This window comes from Coregonus clupeaformis, chromosome 13 (assembly GCF_020615455.1).
Source record: "Coregonus clupeaformis isolate EN_2021a chromosome 13, ASM2061545v1, whole genome shotgun sequence".
Taxonomy (NCBI): domain Eukaryota; kingdom Metazoa; phylum Chordata; class Actinopteri; order Salmoniformes; family Salmonidae; genus Coregonus; species Coregonus clupeaformis.
Window position 1 is genome coordinate 40,293,820 of NC_059204.1, and position 18,126 is coordinate 40,311,945.

General features: G+C 42.6%; 1 protein-coding gene across 2 annotated transcripts in view; it reads left to right on the forward strand.

Moving 5' to 3' along the window:
* The window catches only part of LOC121579459 (neuroligin-2-like), a 95,386-nt gene that overhangs the window by 32,996 nt on the left and 44,264 nt on the right, over positions 1-18,126 (forward strand). Inside the window, exons 3-4 of one of the 2 annotated variants that reach the window (XM_041894061.2) lie at positions 1,244-1,297; positions 12,524-12,673. In XM_041894061.2, coding sequence (XP_041749995.2) covers positions 1,244-1,297; positions 12,524-12,673 — 204 coding nt within the window. The remainder of the gene's footprint in view (positions 1-1,243; positions 1,298-12,523; positions 12,674-18,126) is intronic. The other variant, XM_041894060.2, reaches the window with a different exon arrangement.

The window sequence follows — 18,126 nt, forward strand, 5'->3', positions numbered from 1 at the left end:
TTTTTTATAATTCTTTGAAACAAGTTCTTTTTTTCATTTCACTTCACCAATTTGGACTATTTTGTGTATGTCCATTACATGAAATCCAAATAAAAATCAATTTAAATTACAGGTTGTAATGCAACAAAATAGGAAAAACGACAAGGGGGATGAATAGTTTTGCAAGGCACTGTAAATTCATTGAAATGATTCAACCATTGTGTGCTTAGTAGGGAGTGTCGTAAACACCATAAAGCGAGAGTATGTTGTTAGCATAGCTAGCATGCCAGGTGGCACAATGTTATTAGCACACCGTGTGTGTGTGGACAGGATAGCGTGCTAAATGCTAACAGTGATTGAGAGGGACTATAAAAGCTGTGTAGTGATTGGGCCGGTCATGTAGCGCTCCACTGACAGATGGAGACAATAAAGAAATGAACAGGATCCATATCGGCCAGGCTTACAGAGAGCGGCGCGCCAGTGGGGCGGGGGGTCACTCTGATAATGCTTGTTATTGTCTGTCCCCTATGGAGCGTTTAACCGCCGTTACCATTAAACCTTAATGTGGGCCACCTCTGTGACCTTGGCGTAGGGGGGCCCTGTCAGAAGCCCTCACATGGCTGTGTAAATACTGAACCACCACCCCCTGGCCGGCTTCTTGTAGAGTTACACTGGAGGAGGGAGAGACACTCATCATGTGCATTGACGTCTCTTGAGTGTGCGTGTGTCCCTAGTCATCCCCTTCAGTGTAGTTGGCAGACCAGTCCCCATGGATGTGGTGTAGAGGGCCCAGATACCCTGTAGCCTGAGGGCTGCAGCACTGGGCTAAGTGGGCACATGCTCCGTGATGGGTTGGCATTCCCCTGCCTGCCTTCTGACGGCAAAGAATGATGGCTTGATTCTCTTCATTGATTTTCCTCTACAAAGCACTAACGTGTAGGGAATAAATGGGAAGAGAAGAGGAAGAGAAAAACAATGAGAAATGTTATCTGGGGTCGTTGACCAGGCAGCTCTTGACTAGGTACTGTGCAGTGAAACAGGCTAGTTGTCTCCACAGGACAAGCTGTATCTGTAATGCTCTCTTACTTTTGGCTTACAGTTGTTTCGGAGTCTTTTGAAAATGAGAGCGGGGATGCTCTTCCTGCTCTGTTGTTTTTCTCCTCTTGTTTTCTTGTTCACTTTTTAGTTTTTCATTTTTCAGCAAAGTGCAATCTTTTTGAAGTTTCTCTTTTCTCTTTTCCCTCCCCTTTTTTCTTAACCTTAGGTCCGCTCACAAAAAAACACGATGAGTCTACAATGAACAAACCCAGGGATGAAGGTATTTTTGTTGCATGTTTTACCCTTTTGTTGTATTTTTCAAAGTTTTGGAGGGGATAGTTAAATTGAATAACCAACTGATATTATTTGTTTGTGTCTATAAGTTTAATCACAATTATTATTTTTATCTCGGTAATTGTAATCGTCTCAATATAATAAGTGTAATAATATACACATACGTAATATATAATTTTATACCATGTAGACTGATATAGACAGACATACTCCACTCATCTATCATCTCTCTCACCTTTTTTCACTATCTCTCTTTCTTTTGCTCTTGATCTCTTTCTCTCTCTGTCTCTCACACACCTTCTCTAATTGCTATGGTTAAAAGGAGAGAGAGAGAGAGAGAGAGAGAGAGAGAGAGAGAGAGAGAGAGAGAGAGAGAGAGAGAGAGAGAGAGAGAGAGAGAGAGAGAGAGAGAGAGAGAGAGAGAGAGAGAGAGAGAGAGAGAGAGAGAGAGAGAGAGAGAGAGAGAGAGAGAGAGAGAGAGAATATTTTAGGGACTGTTTTGAAGCATTGTTGGTCCTGTAGGCCTGGGATTTAGGCTGAGTGAGACTGCTCTCCCCATCTGGACACAGGCTCATACACAACTGTCACTGCAAGGTTAGAGAGGAAAAGGATACACACATGTTCTCACACTCAGATGGACAAATGGACTCTTATCATGCACTAACACATGCACTCTTATCATTTTTACATTTGAGTCATTTAGTGAGTGCATACATTTTCATACTGGCCCCCCATGGGAAACGAACCCACAACCATGGCATTGCAAGCGCCATGCTCTACCAACTGAGCTACAGGGGAACATTTATGCACTAACACATGCGTGAAGACACACACATATGACCTACAAGCACTCTCACATACACATGTACACAGACATTCAATCACCCTCCATCACTTTCTTTCACACACACATCCTACACCAACACACACTCCATCACATAAAAAAGGGGCAGCAAAACCCACACAAACATAGGCAAGGGGGAAGTCTTGACAAACCCCTGGTCCCCCTGCTCCTAAGGATGAACCAGTCTGACTGGGTCAGTTCAGACCCCAGCTGCCATGTTGGCTCCGGTGCTGAAGCTTAGAAACACCTCCATGAGAAAGAATGAGTTATATTTACTGTACAGAGTGATGTGCAGCTATATACAGTTGAAGTCGAAAATTTACATACACCTTAGCCAAATATATTTAAACACAGTTGTTCACAATTCCTGACATTTAATCCTAGTAAAAATGCCCTGTTTTAGGTCAGTTAGGATCACCACTTTATTTTAAGAATGTGAAATGTCAGAATAATAGTAGAGAGAATTATTTATTTCAGCATTTATTTATTTCATCACGTTCCCAGTGGGTCAGAAGTTTACATACACTCAATTAGTATTTGGTAGCATTGCATTTCAGTTGTTTAACTTCGGTCAAACGTTTTGGGTAGCCTTCCACAAGCTTCCCACAATAAGTTGGGTGAATTTTGGCCCATTCCTCTTCACAGAGTTGGTGTAACTGAGTCAGGTTTGTAGGCCTCCTTGCTCGGACACGCTTTTTCAGTTCTGCCTACACATTTTCTATAGGATTGAGGTCAGGGCTTTGTGATGGCCACTCCAATACCTTGACTTTGTTGTCCTTAAGCCATTTTGCCACAACTTTGGAAGTATGCTTGGGGTCATTGTCCATTTGGATGACCCATTTGCGACCAAGCTTTAACTTCCTGACTGATGTCTTGAGATGTTGCTTTAATATATCCACATAATTTCCCTACCTCATGATGCCATCTATTTTGTGAAGTGCACCAGTCCCTCCTGCAGCAAAGCACCCCCACAGCATGATGCTGCCACCTCCGTGCTTCACGGTTGGGATGGTGTTCTTCGGCTTGCAAGCGTCCACCTTTTTCCTCCAAACATAACGATGGTCATTATGGTCAAACAGTTCTATTTTTGTTTCATCAGACCAGAGGACATTTCTCCAAAAAGTACGATCTTTGTCCCCATGTGCAGTTGTAAACCGTAGTCTGGCTTTTTTATGGCGGTTTTGGAGCAGTGGCTTCTTCCTTGCTGAGTGGCCTTTCAGGTTATGTCGATATAGGACTCGTTTTACTGTCGATATAGATACTTTTGTACCTGTTTTCTCCAGCATCTTCACAAGGTCCTTTGCTGTTGTTCTGGGATTGATTTGCACTTTTCGCACCAAATTACGTTCATCTCTAGGAGACAGAACGCGTCTCCTTCCTGAGCGGTATGACGGCTGCGTGGTCCCATGGTGTTTATACTTGCATATTATTGTTTGTACAGATGAACGTGGTACCTTCAGGCATTTGAAAATTGTGTTTGTTAACAAGAAATGTGTGTAGTGGTTGAAAAACGGGTTTTAATGACTCCAACCTAAGTGTATGTAAACTTCCGACTTCAACTGTATATGTATATATAGTGGGGAGAACAGGTATTTGATACACTGGCGATTTTGCAGGTTTTCCTACTTACAAAGCATGTAGAGGTCTGTAATTTATCATGGGTACACTTCAACTGTGAGAGACGGAATCTAAAACAAAAATCCAGAAAATCACATTGTATGATTTTTAAGTAATTAATTTGCATTTTATTGCATGACATAAGTATATGATCACCTACCAACCAGTATGAATTCCGGCTCTCACAGACCTGTTAGTTTTTCTTTAAGAAGCCCTCCTGTTCTCCACTCATTACCTGTATTAACTGCACCTGTTTGAACTCGTTACCTGTATAAAAGACACCTGTCCACACACTCAATCAAACAGACTCCAACCTCTCCACAATGACCAAGACCAGAGAGCTGTGTAAGGACATCAGGGATAAAATTTTAGAGCTGCACAAGGCTGGGATGGGCTACAGGACAATAGGCAAGCAGCTTGGTGAGAAGGCAACAACTGTTGGCGCAATTATTAGAAAATGGAAGAAGTTCAAGATGACGGTCCATCACCATCGGTCTGGGGCTCCATGCAAGATCTCACCTCGTGGGGCATCAATGATCATGAGGAAGGTGAGGGATCAGCCCAGAACTACACGGCAGGACCTGGTTAATGACCTGAAGAGAGCTGGGACCACAGTCTCAAATAAAACCATTAGTAACACACTATGCCGTCATGGATTAAAATCCTGCAGCGCACGCAAGGTCCCCCTGCTCAAGCCAGCGCATGTCCAGGCCCGTCTGAAGTTTGCCAATGACCATCTGGATGATCCAGAGGAGGAATGGGAGAAGGTCATGTGGTCTGATGAGACAAAAATATAGCTTTTTGGTCTAAACTCCACTCGCCGTGTTTGGAGGAAGAAGAAGGATGAGTAAAACCCCAAGAACACCATCCCAACCGTGAAGCATGGAGGTGGAAACATCATTCTTTGGGGATGCTTTTCTGCAAAGGGGACAGGACGACTGCACCATATTGAGGGGAGGATGGATGGGGCCATGTATCGCGAGATCTTGGCCAACAACCTCCTTCCCTCAGTAAGAGCATTGAAGATGGGTCGTGGCTGGGTCTTCCAGCATGACAACGACCCGAAACACACAGCCAGGGCAACTAAGGAGTGGCTCCGTAAGAAGCATCTCAAGGTCCTGGAGTGGTCTAGCCAGTCTCCAGACCTGAACCCAATAGAAAATCTTTAGAGGGAGCTGAAAGTCCGTATTGCCCAGCGACAGCCCCGAAACCTGAAGGATCTGGAGAAGGTCTGTATGGAGGAGTGGGCCAAAATCTCTGCTGCAGTGTGTGCAAACCTGGTCAAGACCTACAGGAAACGTATGATCTCTGTAATTGCAAACAAAGGTTTCTGTACCAAATATTAAGTTCTGCTTTTCTGATGTATCAAATACTTATGTCATGCAATAGAATGCAAATTAATTACTTTAAAATCATACAATGTGATTTTCTGGATTTTTGTTTTAGATTCCGTCTCTCACAGTTGAAGTGTACCTATGATAAAAATTACAGACCTCTACATGCTTTGTAAGTAGGAAAACCTGCAAAATCGGCAGTGTATCAAATACTTGTTCTCCCCACTGTATATATGATGTACAGTGCCTTCAGAAAGTATTCACACCCCTTTACTTTTTCCACATTTTGTTGAGTCACAGCCCAAATAAAAAATGTCACGATTTATACACAATACCCCATAATGTCAAAGTGGAATTTTTTTGGTAGAAAATGTTCTAAATTAATAGAAAGGTCCCTCAGTCGAGCAGTGAATTTCAAGCATAGATTCAACCACAAAGACCAGGAAGATTTTTCAATTATTTGCAAAAAGGGCACCAATTGCTAGATGTGTAAAGAAGAAAAAAGTTATTAATTATCCCTACAAAGATACAGGTGTCCTTCCAAACTCCGTTGCCGGAGAGGAAGGAAACTGCTCAGGGATTTCACCATGAGGCCAATGGTTGTGATATGAGAACTGAGGATGGATCAACAACATTGTAGTTACTCCACAATACTAACCTAAATGACAGAGTGAAAAGAAGGAAGAATAAAAATATTCCAAAACATGCATCAAGACACTTAAGTAATACTGCAAAAATTGTGGCAAAGAAATCAACTTTTTCTTCCTAAATACAAAGTGTTGTTTGGGACAAATCCAACACATCACTGAGTACTACTCTTCATATTTTCAAGCATGGTAGTGGCTGCATCATGTTATGGGTATGCTTGTTATTGGCAAGGACTAGGGAGTTTTTTAGGAAATAAATAAATGGAATACAGCTAAGCACAGGCAAAATCTGCGAGGAAAACCTGGTTCAGTCTTCTTTCCTACAGACACTGGGAGACAAATCCACCTTTCAGCAGGACAATAACCTAAAACACAAGGCCAAATCTACACTGGAGTTGCTTACCAAGACGACATTGAATGTTCCTGAGTGGCCTAGTTACAGTTTTGACTTAAATCGGCTTGAAAATGGCTTTCTAGCAATGATCAACAACCAACTTGACAGAGCTTGAAGATAAAAAAATAAATACAAATATTGTACAATCCAGGTGTGCAAAGCTCTTACAGACTTACCCAAAATGACTCACCGCTGTAATCGCTGCTAAAGTTGTTTCTAACATGTATTGTCTCAGGGGGGTGAATGCTTATCTAATCAATATATATTAGTGTTTTACCTTTCATAAATTTGTTATATATGTAAATTTTTCTTCCACTTTGACATTACAGAGTATTTTGTGTAGATAGTTGACCAAAAATGACAATTAGATCCATTTTAATCCCACTTGTAACACAACAAAATTTTGAAAAAGTCAAGGGGTGTGAATACTTTCTGAAAACTGTAAATATTATATACATGTGCATATTACATGCATGCCACAAGTGTGGCAATGTCTAAAAGCTGTCCCTGTGATTGGGTATGTTACTAACATTGTTAATAGTTTAATGAAATGTTTGGATGGCGTGTTAGCCTGCTGTCTGTCCAGATGTGAGTCAGTCACTTAGTGAGATGTCTCTCTGAGGAGACAAGTACACCTGGAGAGTCCTGCAGGTGGCTCAAACACACATTTACTCTCCTACCTCTGTGAGTCACCATGAACACGTGCACAGACACACACATAATGCAACATGTACATCATCATGTTAGATGCGTACGAACATACACACACAAACAAACTCAAATGCACATGTGCATTCAGAAAGTATTCAGACCCCTTGACATTTTCCACATTTTGTTAAGTTACAGCCTTATTCTAAAATGGATTAAGTTGTTTGTTTCCTACACACAATACCCCATAATGACAAAGCAACAACAGTTTTTAGAAATGTTTGCAAATGTATTAAAAATGAAAAAATAGAAATATCACATTTACATAAGTATTCAGACCCTTTACTCAGTACTTTGTTGAAGCACCTTTGGCAGCGATTACAGCCTTGAGTCTTCTTGGGTATGACGCTACAAGCTTGGCACACCTGTATTTGGGGAGTTTCTCTCATTCTTCTCTGCAGATCCTCTTAAGCTCTGTCAGGTTGGATGGGGAGCGTCGCTGCACAGCTATTTTCAGGTCTCTCCGGAGATGTTCGATCGGGTTCAAGTCCGGACTCTGGCTGGGCCACTCAAGGACATTCAGAGACTTGTCCCGAAGCCTGTTGGAAGGTGAACCTTCACCACAAAGGCCTGTTTGGTGGAGTGCTGCAGAGATGGTTGTCCTTCTGGAAGGTTCTCCCATCTCCACAGAGGATCTCTGGAGCTCTGTCAGAGTGACAATCGGGTTCTTGGTCACCTCCCTGACCAGGGCCCTTCTCCCCCATTTGCTCAGTTTGGCCGGGCGGCCAGCTCTAGGAAGAGTCTTGGTGGTTCTAAACTTTGGAGGCCACTGTGTTCTTGGGGACCTTTAATGCTGCAGACATTTTTTTGTACCCTTCCCCAGATCTGTGCATCGACGCAATCCTGTCTCGGAGCTCTAGGGACAATTCCTTTGACCTCATGGCTTGTTTTTTGCTGACATGCACTGTCAAATGTGGAACCTTATATAGACAGGTGTGTGCCTTTCCAAATCATGTCCAATTAATTGAATTTACCACAGTTGGACTCCAAGTTGTAGAAACATCTCAAGGATGATCAATGGAAACAGGATGCACCTAAGCTCAATTTCGAGTCTCATAGCAAAGGGTCTGAATACTTATGTAAATAAGGTATTTCAGTTTTTTATTTTAAAGAAATTAGCTGAAATTTCTAAAAACCTGTTTTCGCTATGTCATTACGGCGTATTGTGTGTAGGTTGATGTGGAAAAAATTTATGTAATCCATTTTGGAATATGGCTATAAAGTAACAAGTAGAGCGGCAGGTAGCTTAGTGGTTAAGAGCGTTGTGCCAGTAACCGAAAGGTCGCTGGTTCTAATCCCCGAGCCGACTAGGTGAAAAATCTGTCAATGTGCCCTTGAGCAAGGCACTTAACCCTAATTGCTCCTGTAAGTCGCTCTGGATAAGAGCGTCTGCTAAATGACTAAAATGTAAATGTAACAAAATGTGGAAAGTCAAGGGATCTGAAAACACTGTGTGCACAATTATTAGGCAAGTTGTATGTTTGAGGATTAATTGTATTATTGAACAACTACAGTGCTCTCGGTCAATCCAAAATGTTAATAAACCTCAAACCTGAATATTTAACAAAGTAAAAGTGAGGTTTTGCCTTTCTTTGGAGAATATCTATGTGTGCACAATTATTGGGCAACTATTAGTGTGCAGAATTATTATGCAACTAAATGAAAAACGAAAAGTTCCCCATTGTTTATTTTTCATCTGTTAAAGTGAGAATAATAAACAAACAACTCAAAATTGACCGTTTAAGAAGGGACCACAAGTTCTCAATAGGGTTTAGGTCAGGTGAGGAAGGGGGCCATGTCATTATTCTTTCATCTTTAAGGCCTTTACTGGCTTGCCACGCAGTGGAGTACTTCGATGCATGCAATGGAGCATTGTCCTTCATAAAAATCATGGTCTTCTTGAAAGATGCAGACTTTTTCCTGTACCACTGCTTGATGAAAGTGTCTTCTAAAAACTGGCAGTAGGTTTGGGAGTTGAGTTTGAGTCCATCTTCAACCCGAAAAGGTCCAACTAGCTCATCTTTAATAATACCAGCCCATACCAGTACCCCACCTCCACCTTGCTGGCGTCTGAGTCGAAGTGGAGCTCCGTGCCCGTTACTGATCCAGCCACGGGCCCATCCATCTGGTCCGTCAAGAGTCACTCTCATCTCATCAGTCCATAAAACCTTTGAAAAATCTGTCTTCAGATATTTCTTGGCCCATTCTTGTGTCTTGTTCAGTGGTGGTCGGGTTTCAGCCTTCCTTACCTTGGCCATGTCTCTGAGCACTGAACACCTTGTACTTCTGGGCACTCCAGGTAGGTTGCAGTTCTGGAATATGACAGCACTGGAGCATAATGGGTTCCTGGTAGCTTCACGTTTGATTCTTCTCAAATCTTTGGCAGTTAATTTGCGTCTTTTTTTCTCAACACGGTTCTTGCAACCCTGTTGACTATTTGCAACAAAACATTTGATGGTTCTGTGATCATGCCCCAATATCTTAGCATTTTCAAGAGTGCTGCATCCCTCTGAAATACTTTTTACAATTTTTGACTTTTCAGAGTCAGTTAAATCTATTTTTTTGCCTGAGGAAAAGAAGTTGCCTAATAATTATACACACCTTGATATAGGGTGTTGATCTCCTTAGGCCACACCCTTCCTCATTACACAAATACACATCACCTGATATGCTTAAATCCAATAAACATTCCAGTTTATACAGCTTGGAGTTGGGAAATATGCATAATAATGATGATATGGTCAAAATACTGACTTGCCTAATAATTGTGCACACAGTGTAATTTCCGAATGCTACACTACAAAACCTTCCTAATATTGAGTTGTACCCCCGTTTGCCCTCAGAACAGTCTAAATTCGTCGGGGCATGGACTCTACAAGATGTCAAAAGCGTTCCACAGGGATGCTGGCCCATGTTGACTCCAATGCTTCCCACAGTTGTGTCAAGTTGGCTGGATGTCCTTTGGGTGGTGGACTATTCTTGATACACACGGGAATCTGTTGAGCGTGAAAAACCCAGCAGCGTTGCAGTTCTTGACATACTCAAACCGGTGCGCCTGGCACCTACTACCATACCCCGTTCAAAGGCACTTAAATATTTTGTCTTGCCCATTCACCCTCTGAATGGCACACATACACAATCCATGTCGCAATTGTCTCAAAGAAAATCCTTCTTTAACCTGTCTCCTCCCCTTCATCTACACTGATTGAAGTGGATTTAACGGGTGACATCAATAAGGCAATCATAGGTTTCACCTCGATTCACCTGGTCAGTCTGTCATGGAAAGATTAGTTCCTAATGTTTTGTACACCCAGTGTACATTCATTTAGCTCTCATTCACACAGATAATTTAATACTTTATGTGGGTGTACAATGAAAGAAATTGTCTTGCATCCTTTGGAGGTCACACAAACACACAACAGTCATACAACGACAGTCTCAGAGACAAAGGGCTCGGTTCAATCCGTATCGCAGAAGTTCAGCGCTGTAGCGCGACTGAAATTAAAAGGCAATGTTCGCGGAGACGGCATTCACAGTAAACGATGCATTACATTTCAATCGCGCTATGGTGCTGAACTTCCGTGATACGGGAAAAGTATTTCCTGCTCCAGGTATTCTAGGTGTCCTAGCGCTGCTCTAGATGAGCGCCAGTCCAGTGCTAAGTGTCCCTCTCTGTCCCTGTATGTGTGTGTGTGTGTCATTTGTCATGTGCTTGTGGAGTGTAACTGCCTGGTGACAGAGAGGAGAGCTGATCCATTAGCCAGACGTCACACCCAGGGCTCTGCTGGCCTGGTAATGCTGGGATAATTGAACTTGTTTACATCTCCTCTGGGAAATCACTAGAGGCTCACAACACACTGGAGAGAGAGGGACATGGAATGGAATGGAGGGTGGCAGTGTGTGTGTGTGTGAACTCCATTGCTGAGTGTGTGCATATGCAATGTTGGTTGCATAAGTATGCATGTTGGAGAGATGGGAAAATAGTGTGTGTGTGTGTCAGGGCTTTAGTGTATTGTGTGTGAATGTTCAAGTCTCTCGAGTGCACTGTATGTTCTATAAAAGATGACTGTATGTGTATTGATAAATTGTACATTGTTGCAGTGGTGGGTGAGTGATGCGTTCTGGTGCATGTGTAACCTGAGATTCAGGTTGCAATGCAGGCGGGTGTGCAAATACGTGAGTAGAATTTGTTACCACGGCAACAGGCTCAGAGTGAGTCAATGCAATGTAATGGCTGGTGCGGTTCTATTAGGGAGAGAAGAGGCAGTTTCCATAGCGACTCAGCATCGCAGCTGCCTGCCTGTGTCTCTGTGTGTCTCTGTGTGTCAGCGTGCTCGCGTTTGTGAATTTTCCTACATGCATCTCTGTGTCCGGGAAGAGACCTTGCCATGTACAACTTTGTTCTAGCTCATCCCATCCCACCATTTTCTTGTGACGTTACTCTTTCTCCTTCTCTCGCTCACTCCCTCTCTCGCTGTGTCTGTCTCTGTTCAGGGACCATGTATCTTTCTCTCTCTCTCTCTCGCTTTCTTTTCTTTCTCTCGCTCTCCTTTCTGTCTCTTTTCTTTTCCCATCTTTCTCTAAGTTACATTATGTATTTTCTCATCTCTCTCTCTCTCTTTTCCCATCTCTCTCCAATCTCCCTCCAGAAGCTCATCGGGGTAAACAGATGCTGTGGCTGTTATTTATGTTTCCACTTGGTCTGGCTTTCATATGAATTATCCACAGGGCAGATGCTAGGCTAACTGGGAAGCACTGGCAGCTCTGCCTTATTAAAGACCAACAGACCGTACCACAGTACCTCACAGAGAGGGGGGATCCTGAGAAAACCCCAGATCGTACTATTATACTGCAGTAGGAGAGACAGTGGCAGACTGTACCATAACTCACCAGAGGGGACAGTGAGAGTTACAGACTGTACCATAATACCACAGAGAGAGGGGACGCAGGGAAACTTACAGATAGGACCACAACACTACAAGAGGGGACAGAAAAATACAGACTGCCATAACAACACTAAGACGATGTTCCAATATCTAAAATGGCTAACCATTGATAAGAGACAGGACTGGATAGGTTCCAACCTTATAGCTATCAACACTATTTATTTAACCTATAATGTCGCCTCAGTTCAGTATGAAGAGCAGGAATGAGGAGAAGAAGCTTATGGGGATATAGTTAGAGATGAGGCCACAGTAGAAAAGGGAGATCGAATGGCACATACAGATGTTGGATCTTAATTTGTGGCAGTTTGCTTGTGCAGGTAAATAATCCTGGAGAAACAGGAAATGTGTATTATTATGTCGATTATAATTAATGGACATTTTTTGTAGGGGTTGATCAATTGTTTGTTTAGGGCAAGTGGAAATTGCACACTTTAGAAGCCTTTTTAGACCTTGAATACACTACAATTTTGCATTTCCTGCCGTGCAGGACAATTCTCAGCAACAAAAGAGTGATCAAATTAAGATCCTACATCTGTATGCAGAGAGGGATATATTATTTTTTGTGAATGGCTCTTTGGACATTTCTGTGGATTGTTTTTTGTAGATAGTTGAAAAGTTGTCATCTGTTTCTCAGAATCTAAAGTGTTTCTACTCTCTCATCCTCTCATCTTTTGTGTGTGTGCATACTTCTGTGTGTGTCCATGTCCCTCTCTTCGCCACAGATATCCGTGACCGTCGGAAGAAGCCGGTGATGTTGTTCATCCATGGCGGTTCCTACATGGAGGGGGCGGGAAACATGTTCGACGCCAGCATCCTCGCAGCCTACGGCAACGTCATCGTGGTCACCATGAACTACCGTCTTGGCGTGCTCGGTGAGTCTGTCTGTCAGCATACTATGACATCACTTCCTGTTTGCACCATCAGGGCTCAGAACTCTTATTATATGGTTTCACTCTCCTGAATTAGACGCCTTACAATTACAGTAAGGGAAAAAAGTATTTGATCCCCTGCTGATTTTGTATGTATGCCCACTGACAAAGACATGATCAGTCTATAATTTGAATGGTAGGTTTATTTGAACAGTGAGAGACAGAATAATAACAAAAAAATCCAGAAAAACGCATGTCAAAAATGTTATAAATTGATTTGCATTTTAATGAGGGAAATAAGTATTTGACGCCTCTGCAAAACATTACTTAGTACTTGGTGGCAAAACCCTTGTTGGCAATCACAGAGGTCAGACGTTTCTTGTAGTTGGCCACCAGGTTTGCACACATCTCAGGAGGGATTTTGTTCCACTCCTCTTTGCAGATCTTCTCCAAGTCATTAAGGTTTCAAGGCTGACGTTTGGCAACTCGAACCTTCAGCTCCCTCCACAGATTTTCTATGGGATTAAGGTCTAGAGACTGGCTAGGCCACTCCAGGACCTTAATGTGCTTCTTCTTGAGCCACTCCTTTGTTGTCTTGGCCGTGTGTTTTGGGTCATTGTCATGCTGGAATACCCATCCACGACCCATTTTCAATGCCCTGGCTGAGGGAAGGAGGTTCTCACCCAAGATTTGACGGTACATGGCCCCGTCCATCGTCCCTTTTGATGTGGTGAATTTATCCTGTCCCCTTAGCAGAAAAACACCCCCAAAGCATAATGTTTCCACCTCCATGTTTGATGGTGTTCTTGGGGTCATAGGCAGCATTCCTCCTCCTCCAAACACGGCGAGTTGAGTTGATGCCAAAGAGCTCCATTTTGGTCTCATCTGACCACAACACTTTCACCCAGTTCTCCTCTGAATCATTCAGATGTTCATTGGCAAACTTCAGACGGCCCTGTATATGTGCTTTCTTGATCAGGGGGACCTTGCGTGCGCTACAGGATTTCAGTCCTTCACAGCGTAGTGTGTTACCAATTGTTTTCTTGGTGACTATGGTCCCAGCTGCCTTGAGATCATTGACAAGATCCTCCCGTGTAGTTCTAGGCTGATTCCTCACCGTTCTCATGATCATTGCAACACCACAAGGTAAGATCTTGCATGGAGCCCCAGGCCGAGGGAGTCTTTTGTGTTTCTTCCATTTGCGAATAATCGCACCAACTGTTGTCACCTTCTCACCAAGCTGCTTGGCGATGGTCTTGTAGCCCATTCCAGCCTTATGTAGGTCTACAATCTTGTCCCTGACATCCTTGGAGAGCTCTTTGGTCTTGGCCATGGTGGAGAGTTTGGAATCTGATTGATTGATTGCTTCTGTGGACAGGTGTCTTTTATACAGGTAACAAGCTGAGATTAGGAGAACTCCCTTTAAGAGTGTGCTCCTAATCTCAGCTCATTACCTGTATAAAAGACACCTGGGAGCCAGAAATCTTTCTGATTGAGAGGGGATCAAATACTTATTTCCCGCATTAAAATGCAAATCAATTTATTTTTTGTTGTTCAAATAAACCTACCATTACAATTATAGACTGATCATTTCTTTGTCAGTGGGCAAACGTACAAAATCAGCAGGGGATCAAATACTTTTTTTCCCTCACTGTATATAGAACGAGGCGCTTTTCCTAATCATGTGAACTGACCAGGAAAATATCTGGGTCCTAGTTATAGTCTACAGCTAGGTCCTGGAGTTGGTCCTGATCACGTGACCCGACCAGTAGAACCATCTGGCCCTAACTGCACCATGTGACCTGAGTAGTGTGTGCGCTGCCCTGTCCCTGTGTACAGACTCTGAGCCAGTGGATAGGAGTTTAGTCAGCTGTTCTGAGGGGCTGACTGCCTGTTTGTTTCTACAGCTGTTTGTTTGTGTACTGCACACCACAGAGTATCCACAGTCTCCATTGTTGTTGCCAGGTTGGGTAATGGGATCTGGTTTACTGTATCAAGCCTGTCTCAACACATCAGAGTATTCATAAAGAGAGAAATGGGAGTATTTTAGGATACAGTCCAAGCTTTACCACTAGTGTAAACACAGTGGAACGTGATCCAGACAGTCATTGACAGACGGGGCCAGCCAGTAGAGAGGGAACATACTGAGAGTTTGAGGTACACCTGGCAGCAGCTCTGTCCTGCCTGCTAGATTTGGGCTTGTCTGTTTTGTGGTGCATGTTTCATGTGCTGTTATGCTTTTCTACATCTGTCTGACAAACTGGAAACATTAGCGAGTGGAGCGTGAGAACAATCCGCTGTGTGAACTCAAGTTTCCTTAATGCACTATTTAATCATTGCGCTGCATCCAAACAGTCCTCAATGGTGTGCATGTTCGCATCATTCCCAAGCCAAATAGTAGTCTTTGCCTGTGTGATTTACATACTGTATGTCTGGTGTGTGTAGTTTACCTGTGTGTAGTGTACAGTATTTATGCACCACACACACACAATGACATACAGGGGTAGAGAGTGATCCTGCTGAGCGATGCAGAGGGATGATGCAGTGCCCTCGATTCCTCTAACATGGTTGAACATTTTGGGACGTGGGCGAGTAGACTAACCTCTGTCTCTCTCTCTCTCTCTCCTCTTTCTCGCTCCCTCTGTTCTGCTTTTAATGGGTTACTCTACTGTACTGAAGGGATTATGTGTGTGTGTTTGTTTGTGCATGTGCTTAGTTTGTGTGTGTGGGTGTGGGAGTGTTTGTGAGTTTGTATGTGTGTGTAGGTGCATGTGGGTGTGTACGTACATGTAAGTGTGTGTGTGTGTATTTGTATGTGTTTGCGTACATGTGTGTATGTTTGAATATGTAACAGTACAATGTGCCATCCATCCTCACCACCTCTCTCATTGGACAAAACAATTTGCCTAAAAAGAGAAAGACAACTGCTCCACATTTCAACAATAGGTTTAGCACATAATCACATAGTATTATCCCATACTTATACACACACACACTCACATATGCCAACCTTATTTCAGCCTGTGCCTTTAACAGAGAGATAGGGGGCGGGAAGGAGAGAGAAGGGGGTTAGAGACAGATGAGAGAGGGAGAAACAGAGAGAGACAGAGCTAGAGAGAGGGAAGGAGCAACAGAAGGGGGATATGGGAACAGTCTAAAAATAAATCATCAGAAGTGCTTTTTAAATCTGCAGCGAAGCAAAGAATTCATTCAAACAAATGTTAATGCAATGTGGCCACGGCACACACCACACACATACAGGCTTATGCACATCTCTATATACTCTCATACAGTTACATAAGGGTTTCAAACAAATTAAACGTTTGGTGGATGTTAAGTTAATTCATGATATGCTTGTGCTTTGTGAAAGGGGAGAATATGTCAATGAGAAAAACCAAAATGTCTGTCATGTACAGTCCAGGAGTGTTTAGCATGGTGAAGATAGGAGTGTGTATACTAGAACCTACCTACAGTAGAGCTCCACCCCAACACTGCTGCCTGCTCACCTTGCCCCTACCTTCCTCCTGGCTGCTCCAGGCCCATGCAGCCTCCTGATTTGTGCTGAAAAGCCATCTGGTCAGACTAATTAAACTCTGGGAAAGGGCCCACCATCACTGGGCTGTGGGAGAGAGAGAGGCTTTCTCACATTAGGAAGAGAGATTCTTCTTCTTCTTCTTCTTCTTCTTCTTCTTCTTCTTCTTCTTCTTCTTCTTCTTCTTCTTCTTCTTCTTCTTCTTCTTCTTCTTCTTCTTCTTCTTCTTCTTCTTCTTCTTCTTCTTCTTCTTCTTCTTCTTCTTCTTCTTCTTCTTCTTCTTCTTCTTCTTCTTCTTCTTCTTCTTCTTCTTCTTCTTCTTCTTCTTCTCAGATCAGTCCCATCTGATTGACAGAATCGGATGACTCTTAATGAGTTCATCTCATGTGTTTGTTTCTCTCCCTCTGCTACCAACAAACACCAAATCCCAGAATGACGATTCCCAGCCCTCTCCGGATGCACCCAAGGAGTTATTTTAGAGTTAATAATACTTCAGCATACATTCTATTGGTTTGGATGTACAGTATAATTACAACCCAGGCTCAGATTTAGTAAATAGAGCCAGTTTTGGGATTTGAGTATTATGAGAAATAACATGTTCCCGGTTATAATGAGGTGATCATTTGGTTATTGTTGCATGGGGCTGTCAGGAGAAAGTGAATTTGCCTGCATAAATGAACTGAGTGGAGGAAGCATGAAATGAGAAGAGAACAGGGTGTAGTGTTACACTAGAATAAACCATAACCCAATACTGCATACCACAACAGGATAACATTGTAGAGAGCACAACATTTGACAATACAACAGCCAAATAATAGAATACAGTGCCATAGTGGTTTCTATAAAACCCACATATACTGATGAAGGCCACATTGGATACAGTTGATCTCAAAGGTTACCTCACAATGCACAATGAGCAATTTCACTTATGAGTCCAATTTTACGCTGTTAGATACAGGCTCGTGTTTACAACAATATTAAAAAGAACAAACCGTCCATGAACAATTTAGTCTGAAAACACAGCACTTGTCTCAGTGACCACAGCCTCATATGTGGAGGACAAACAGCTTACAGTAAGAACAAACACAGGAAATTTGACTTGTAACGGTAGCTAACTCCGTTCCATACAAATGTGGGCAACCGCAGCATTCAAACAAGGCTGCAATGAAAACTAATGGGACTGTAGCGACTCTGTTGGCATCAAAATCCGGGGTGTGAACTAAGTTTCGATTCAGCGTTGATTGACATGGTAATGGACCAATAGTATTGGAGAAAAGTTGAAAAAACTGACCCCGCTGACGCTGTACATTAAAGTGTGACATGTCACGATGTAACGTACGGCACGCATTATTCAACTAATTCTGTGCCGTATAGCCTCTTTCCACCAGGTGTAGCGCTTCTCTCACAGATTAAAAACAAGAAATTATCAATGGTGAGTGTAATGGTGAGTGTAAAGTTAATTACTTGTGAGTTCATCAATAGTTAATTCAATCAATTGTAAATGTTTTGCGTAATCACTGCGAGCCATCATGACTCTCAAAAACCGTGACACCCACAGTTTAATTGTGAATATAAATTTAGCACCGCCCTAAAAACCCTATTCGAATTCGACACAAACCTTCAAATACAGTGGGGGGAACAAGTATTTGATACACTGCCGATTTTGCAGATTTTCCTACTTACAAAGCATGTAGAGGTCTGTAATTTTTATCATAGGTACACTTCAACTGTGAGAGACGGAATCTAAAACAAAAATCCAGAAAATCACATTGTATGAGTTTAAAGTAATTAATTTGCATTTTATTGCATGACATAAGTATTTGATACATCAGAAAAGCAGAACTTAATATTTGGTACAGAAACCTTTGTTTGCAATTACAGAGATCATACGTTTCCTGTAGGTCTTGACCAGGTTTGCACACAC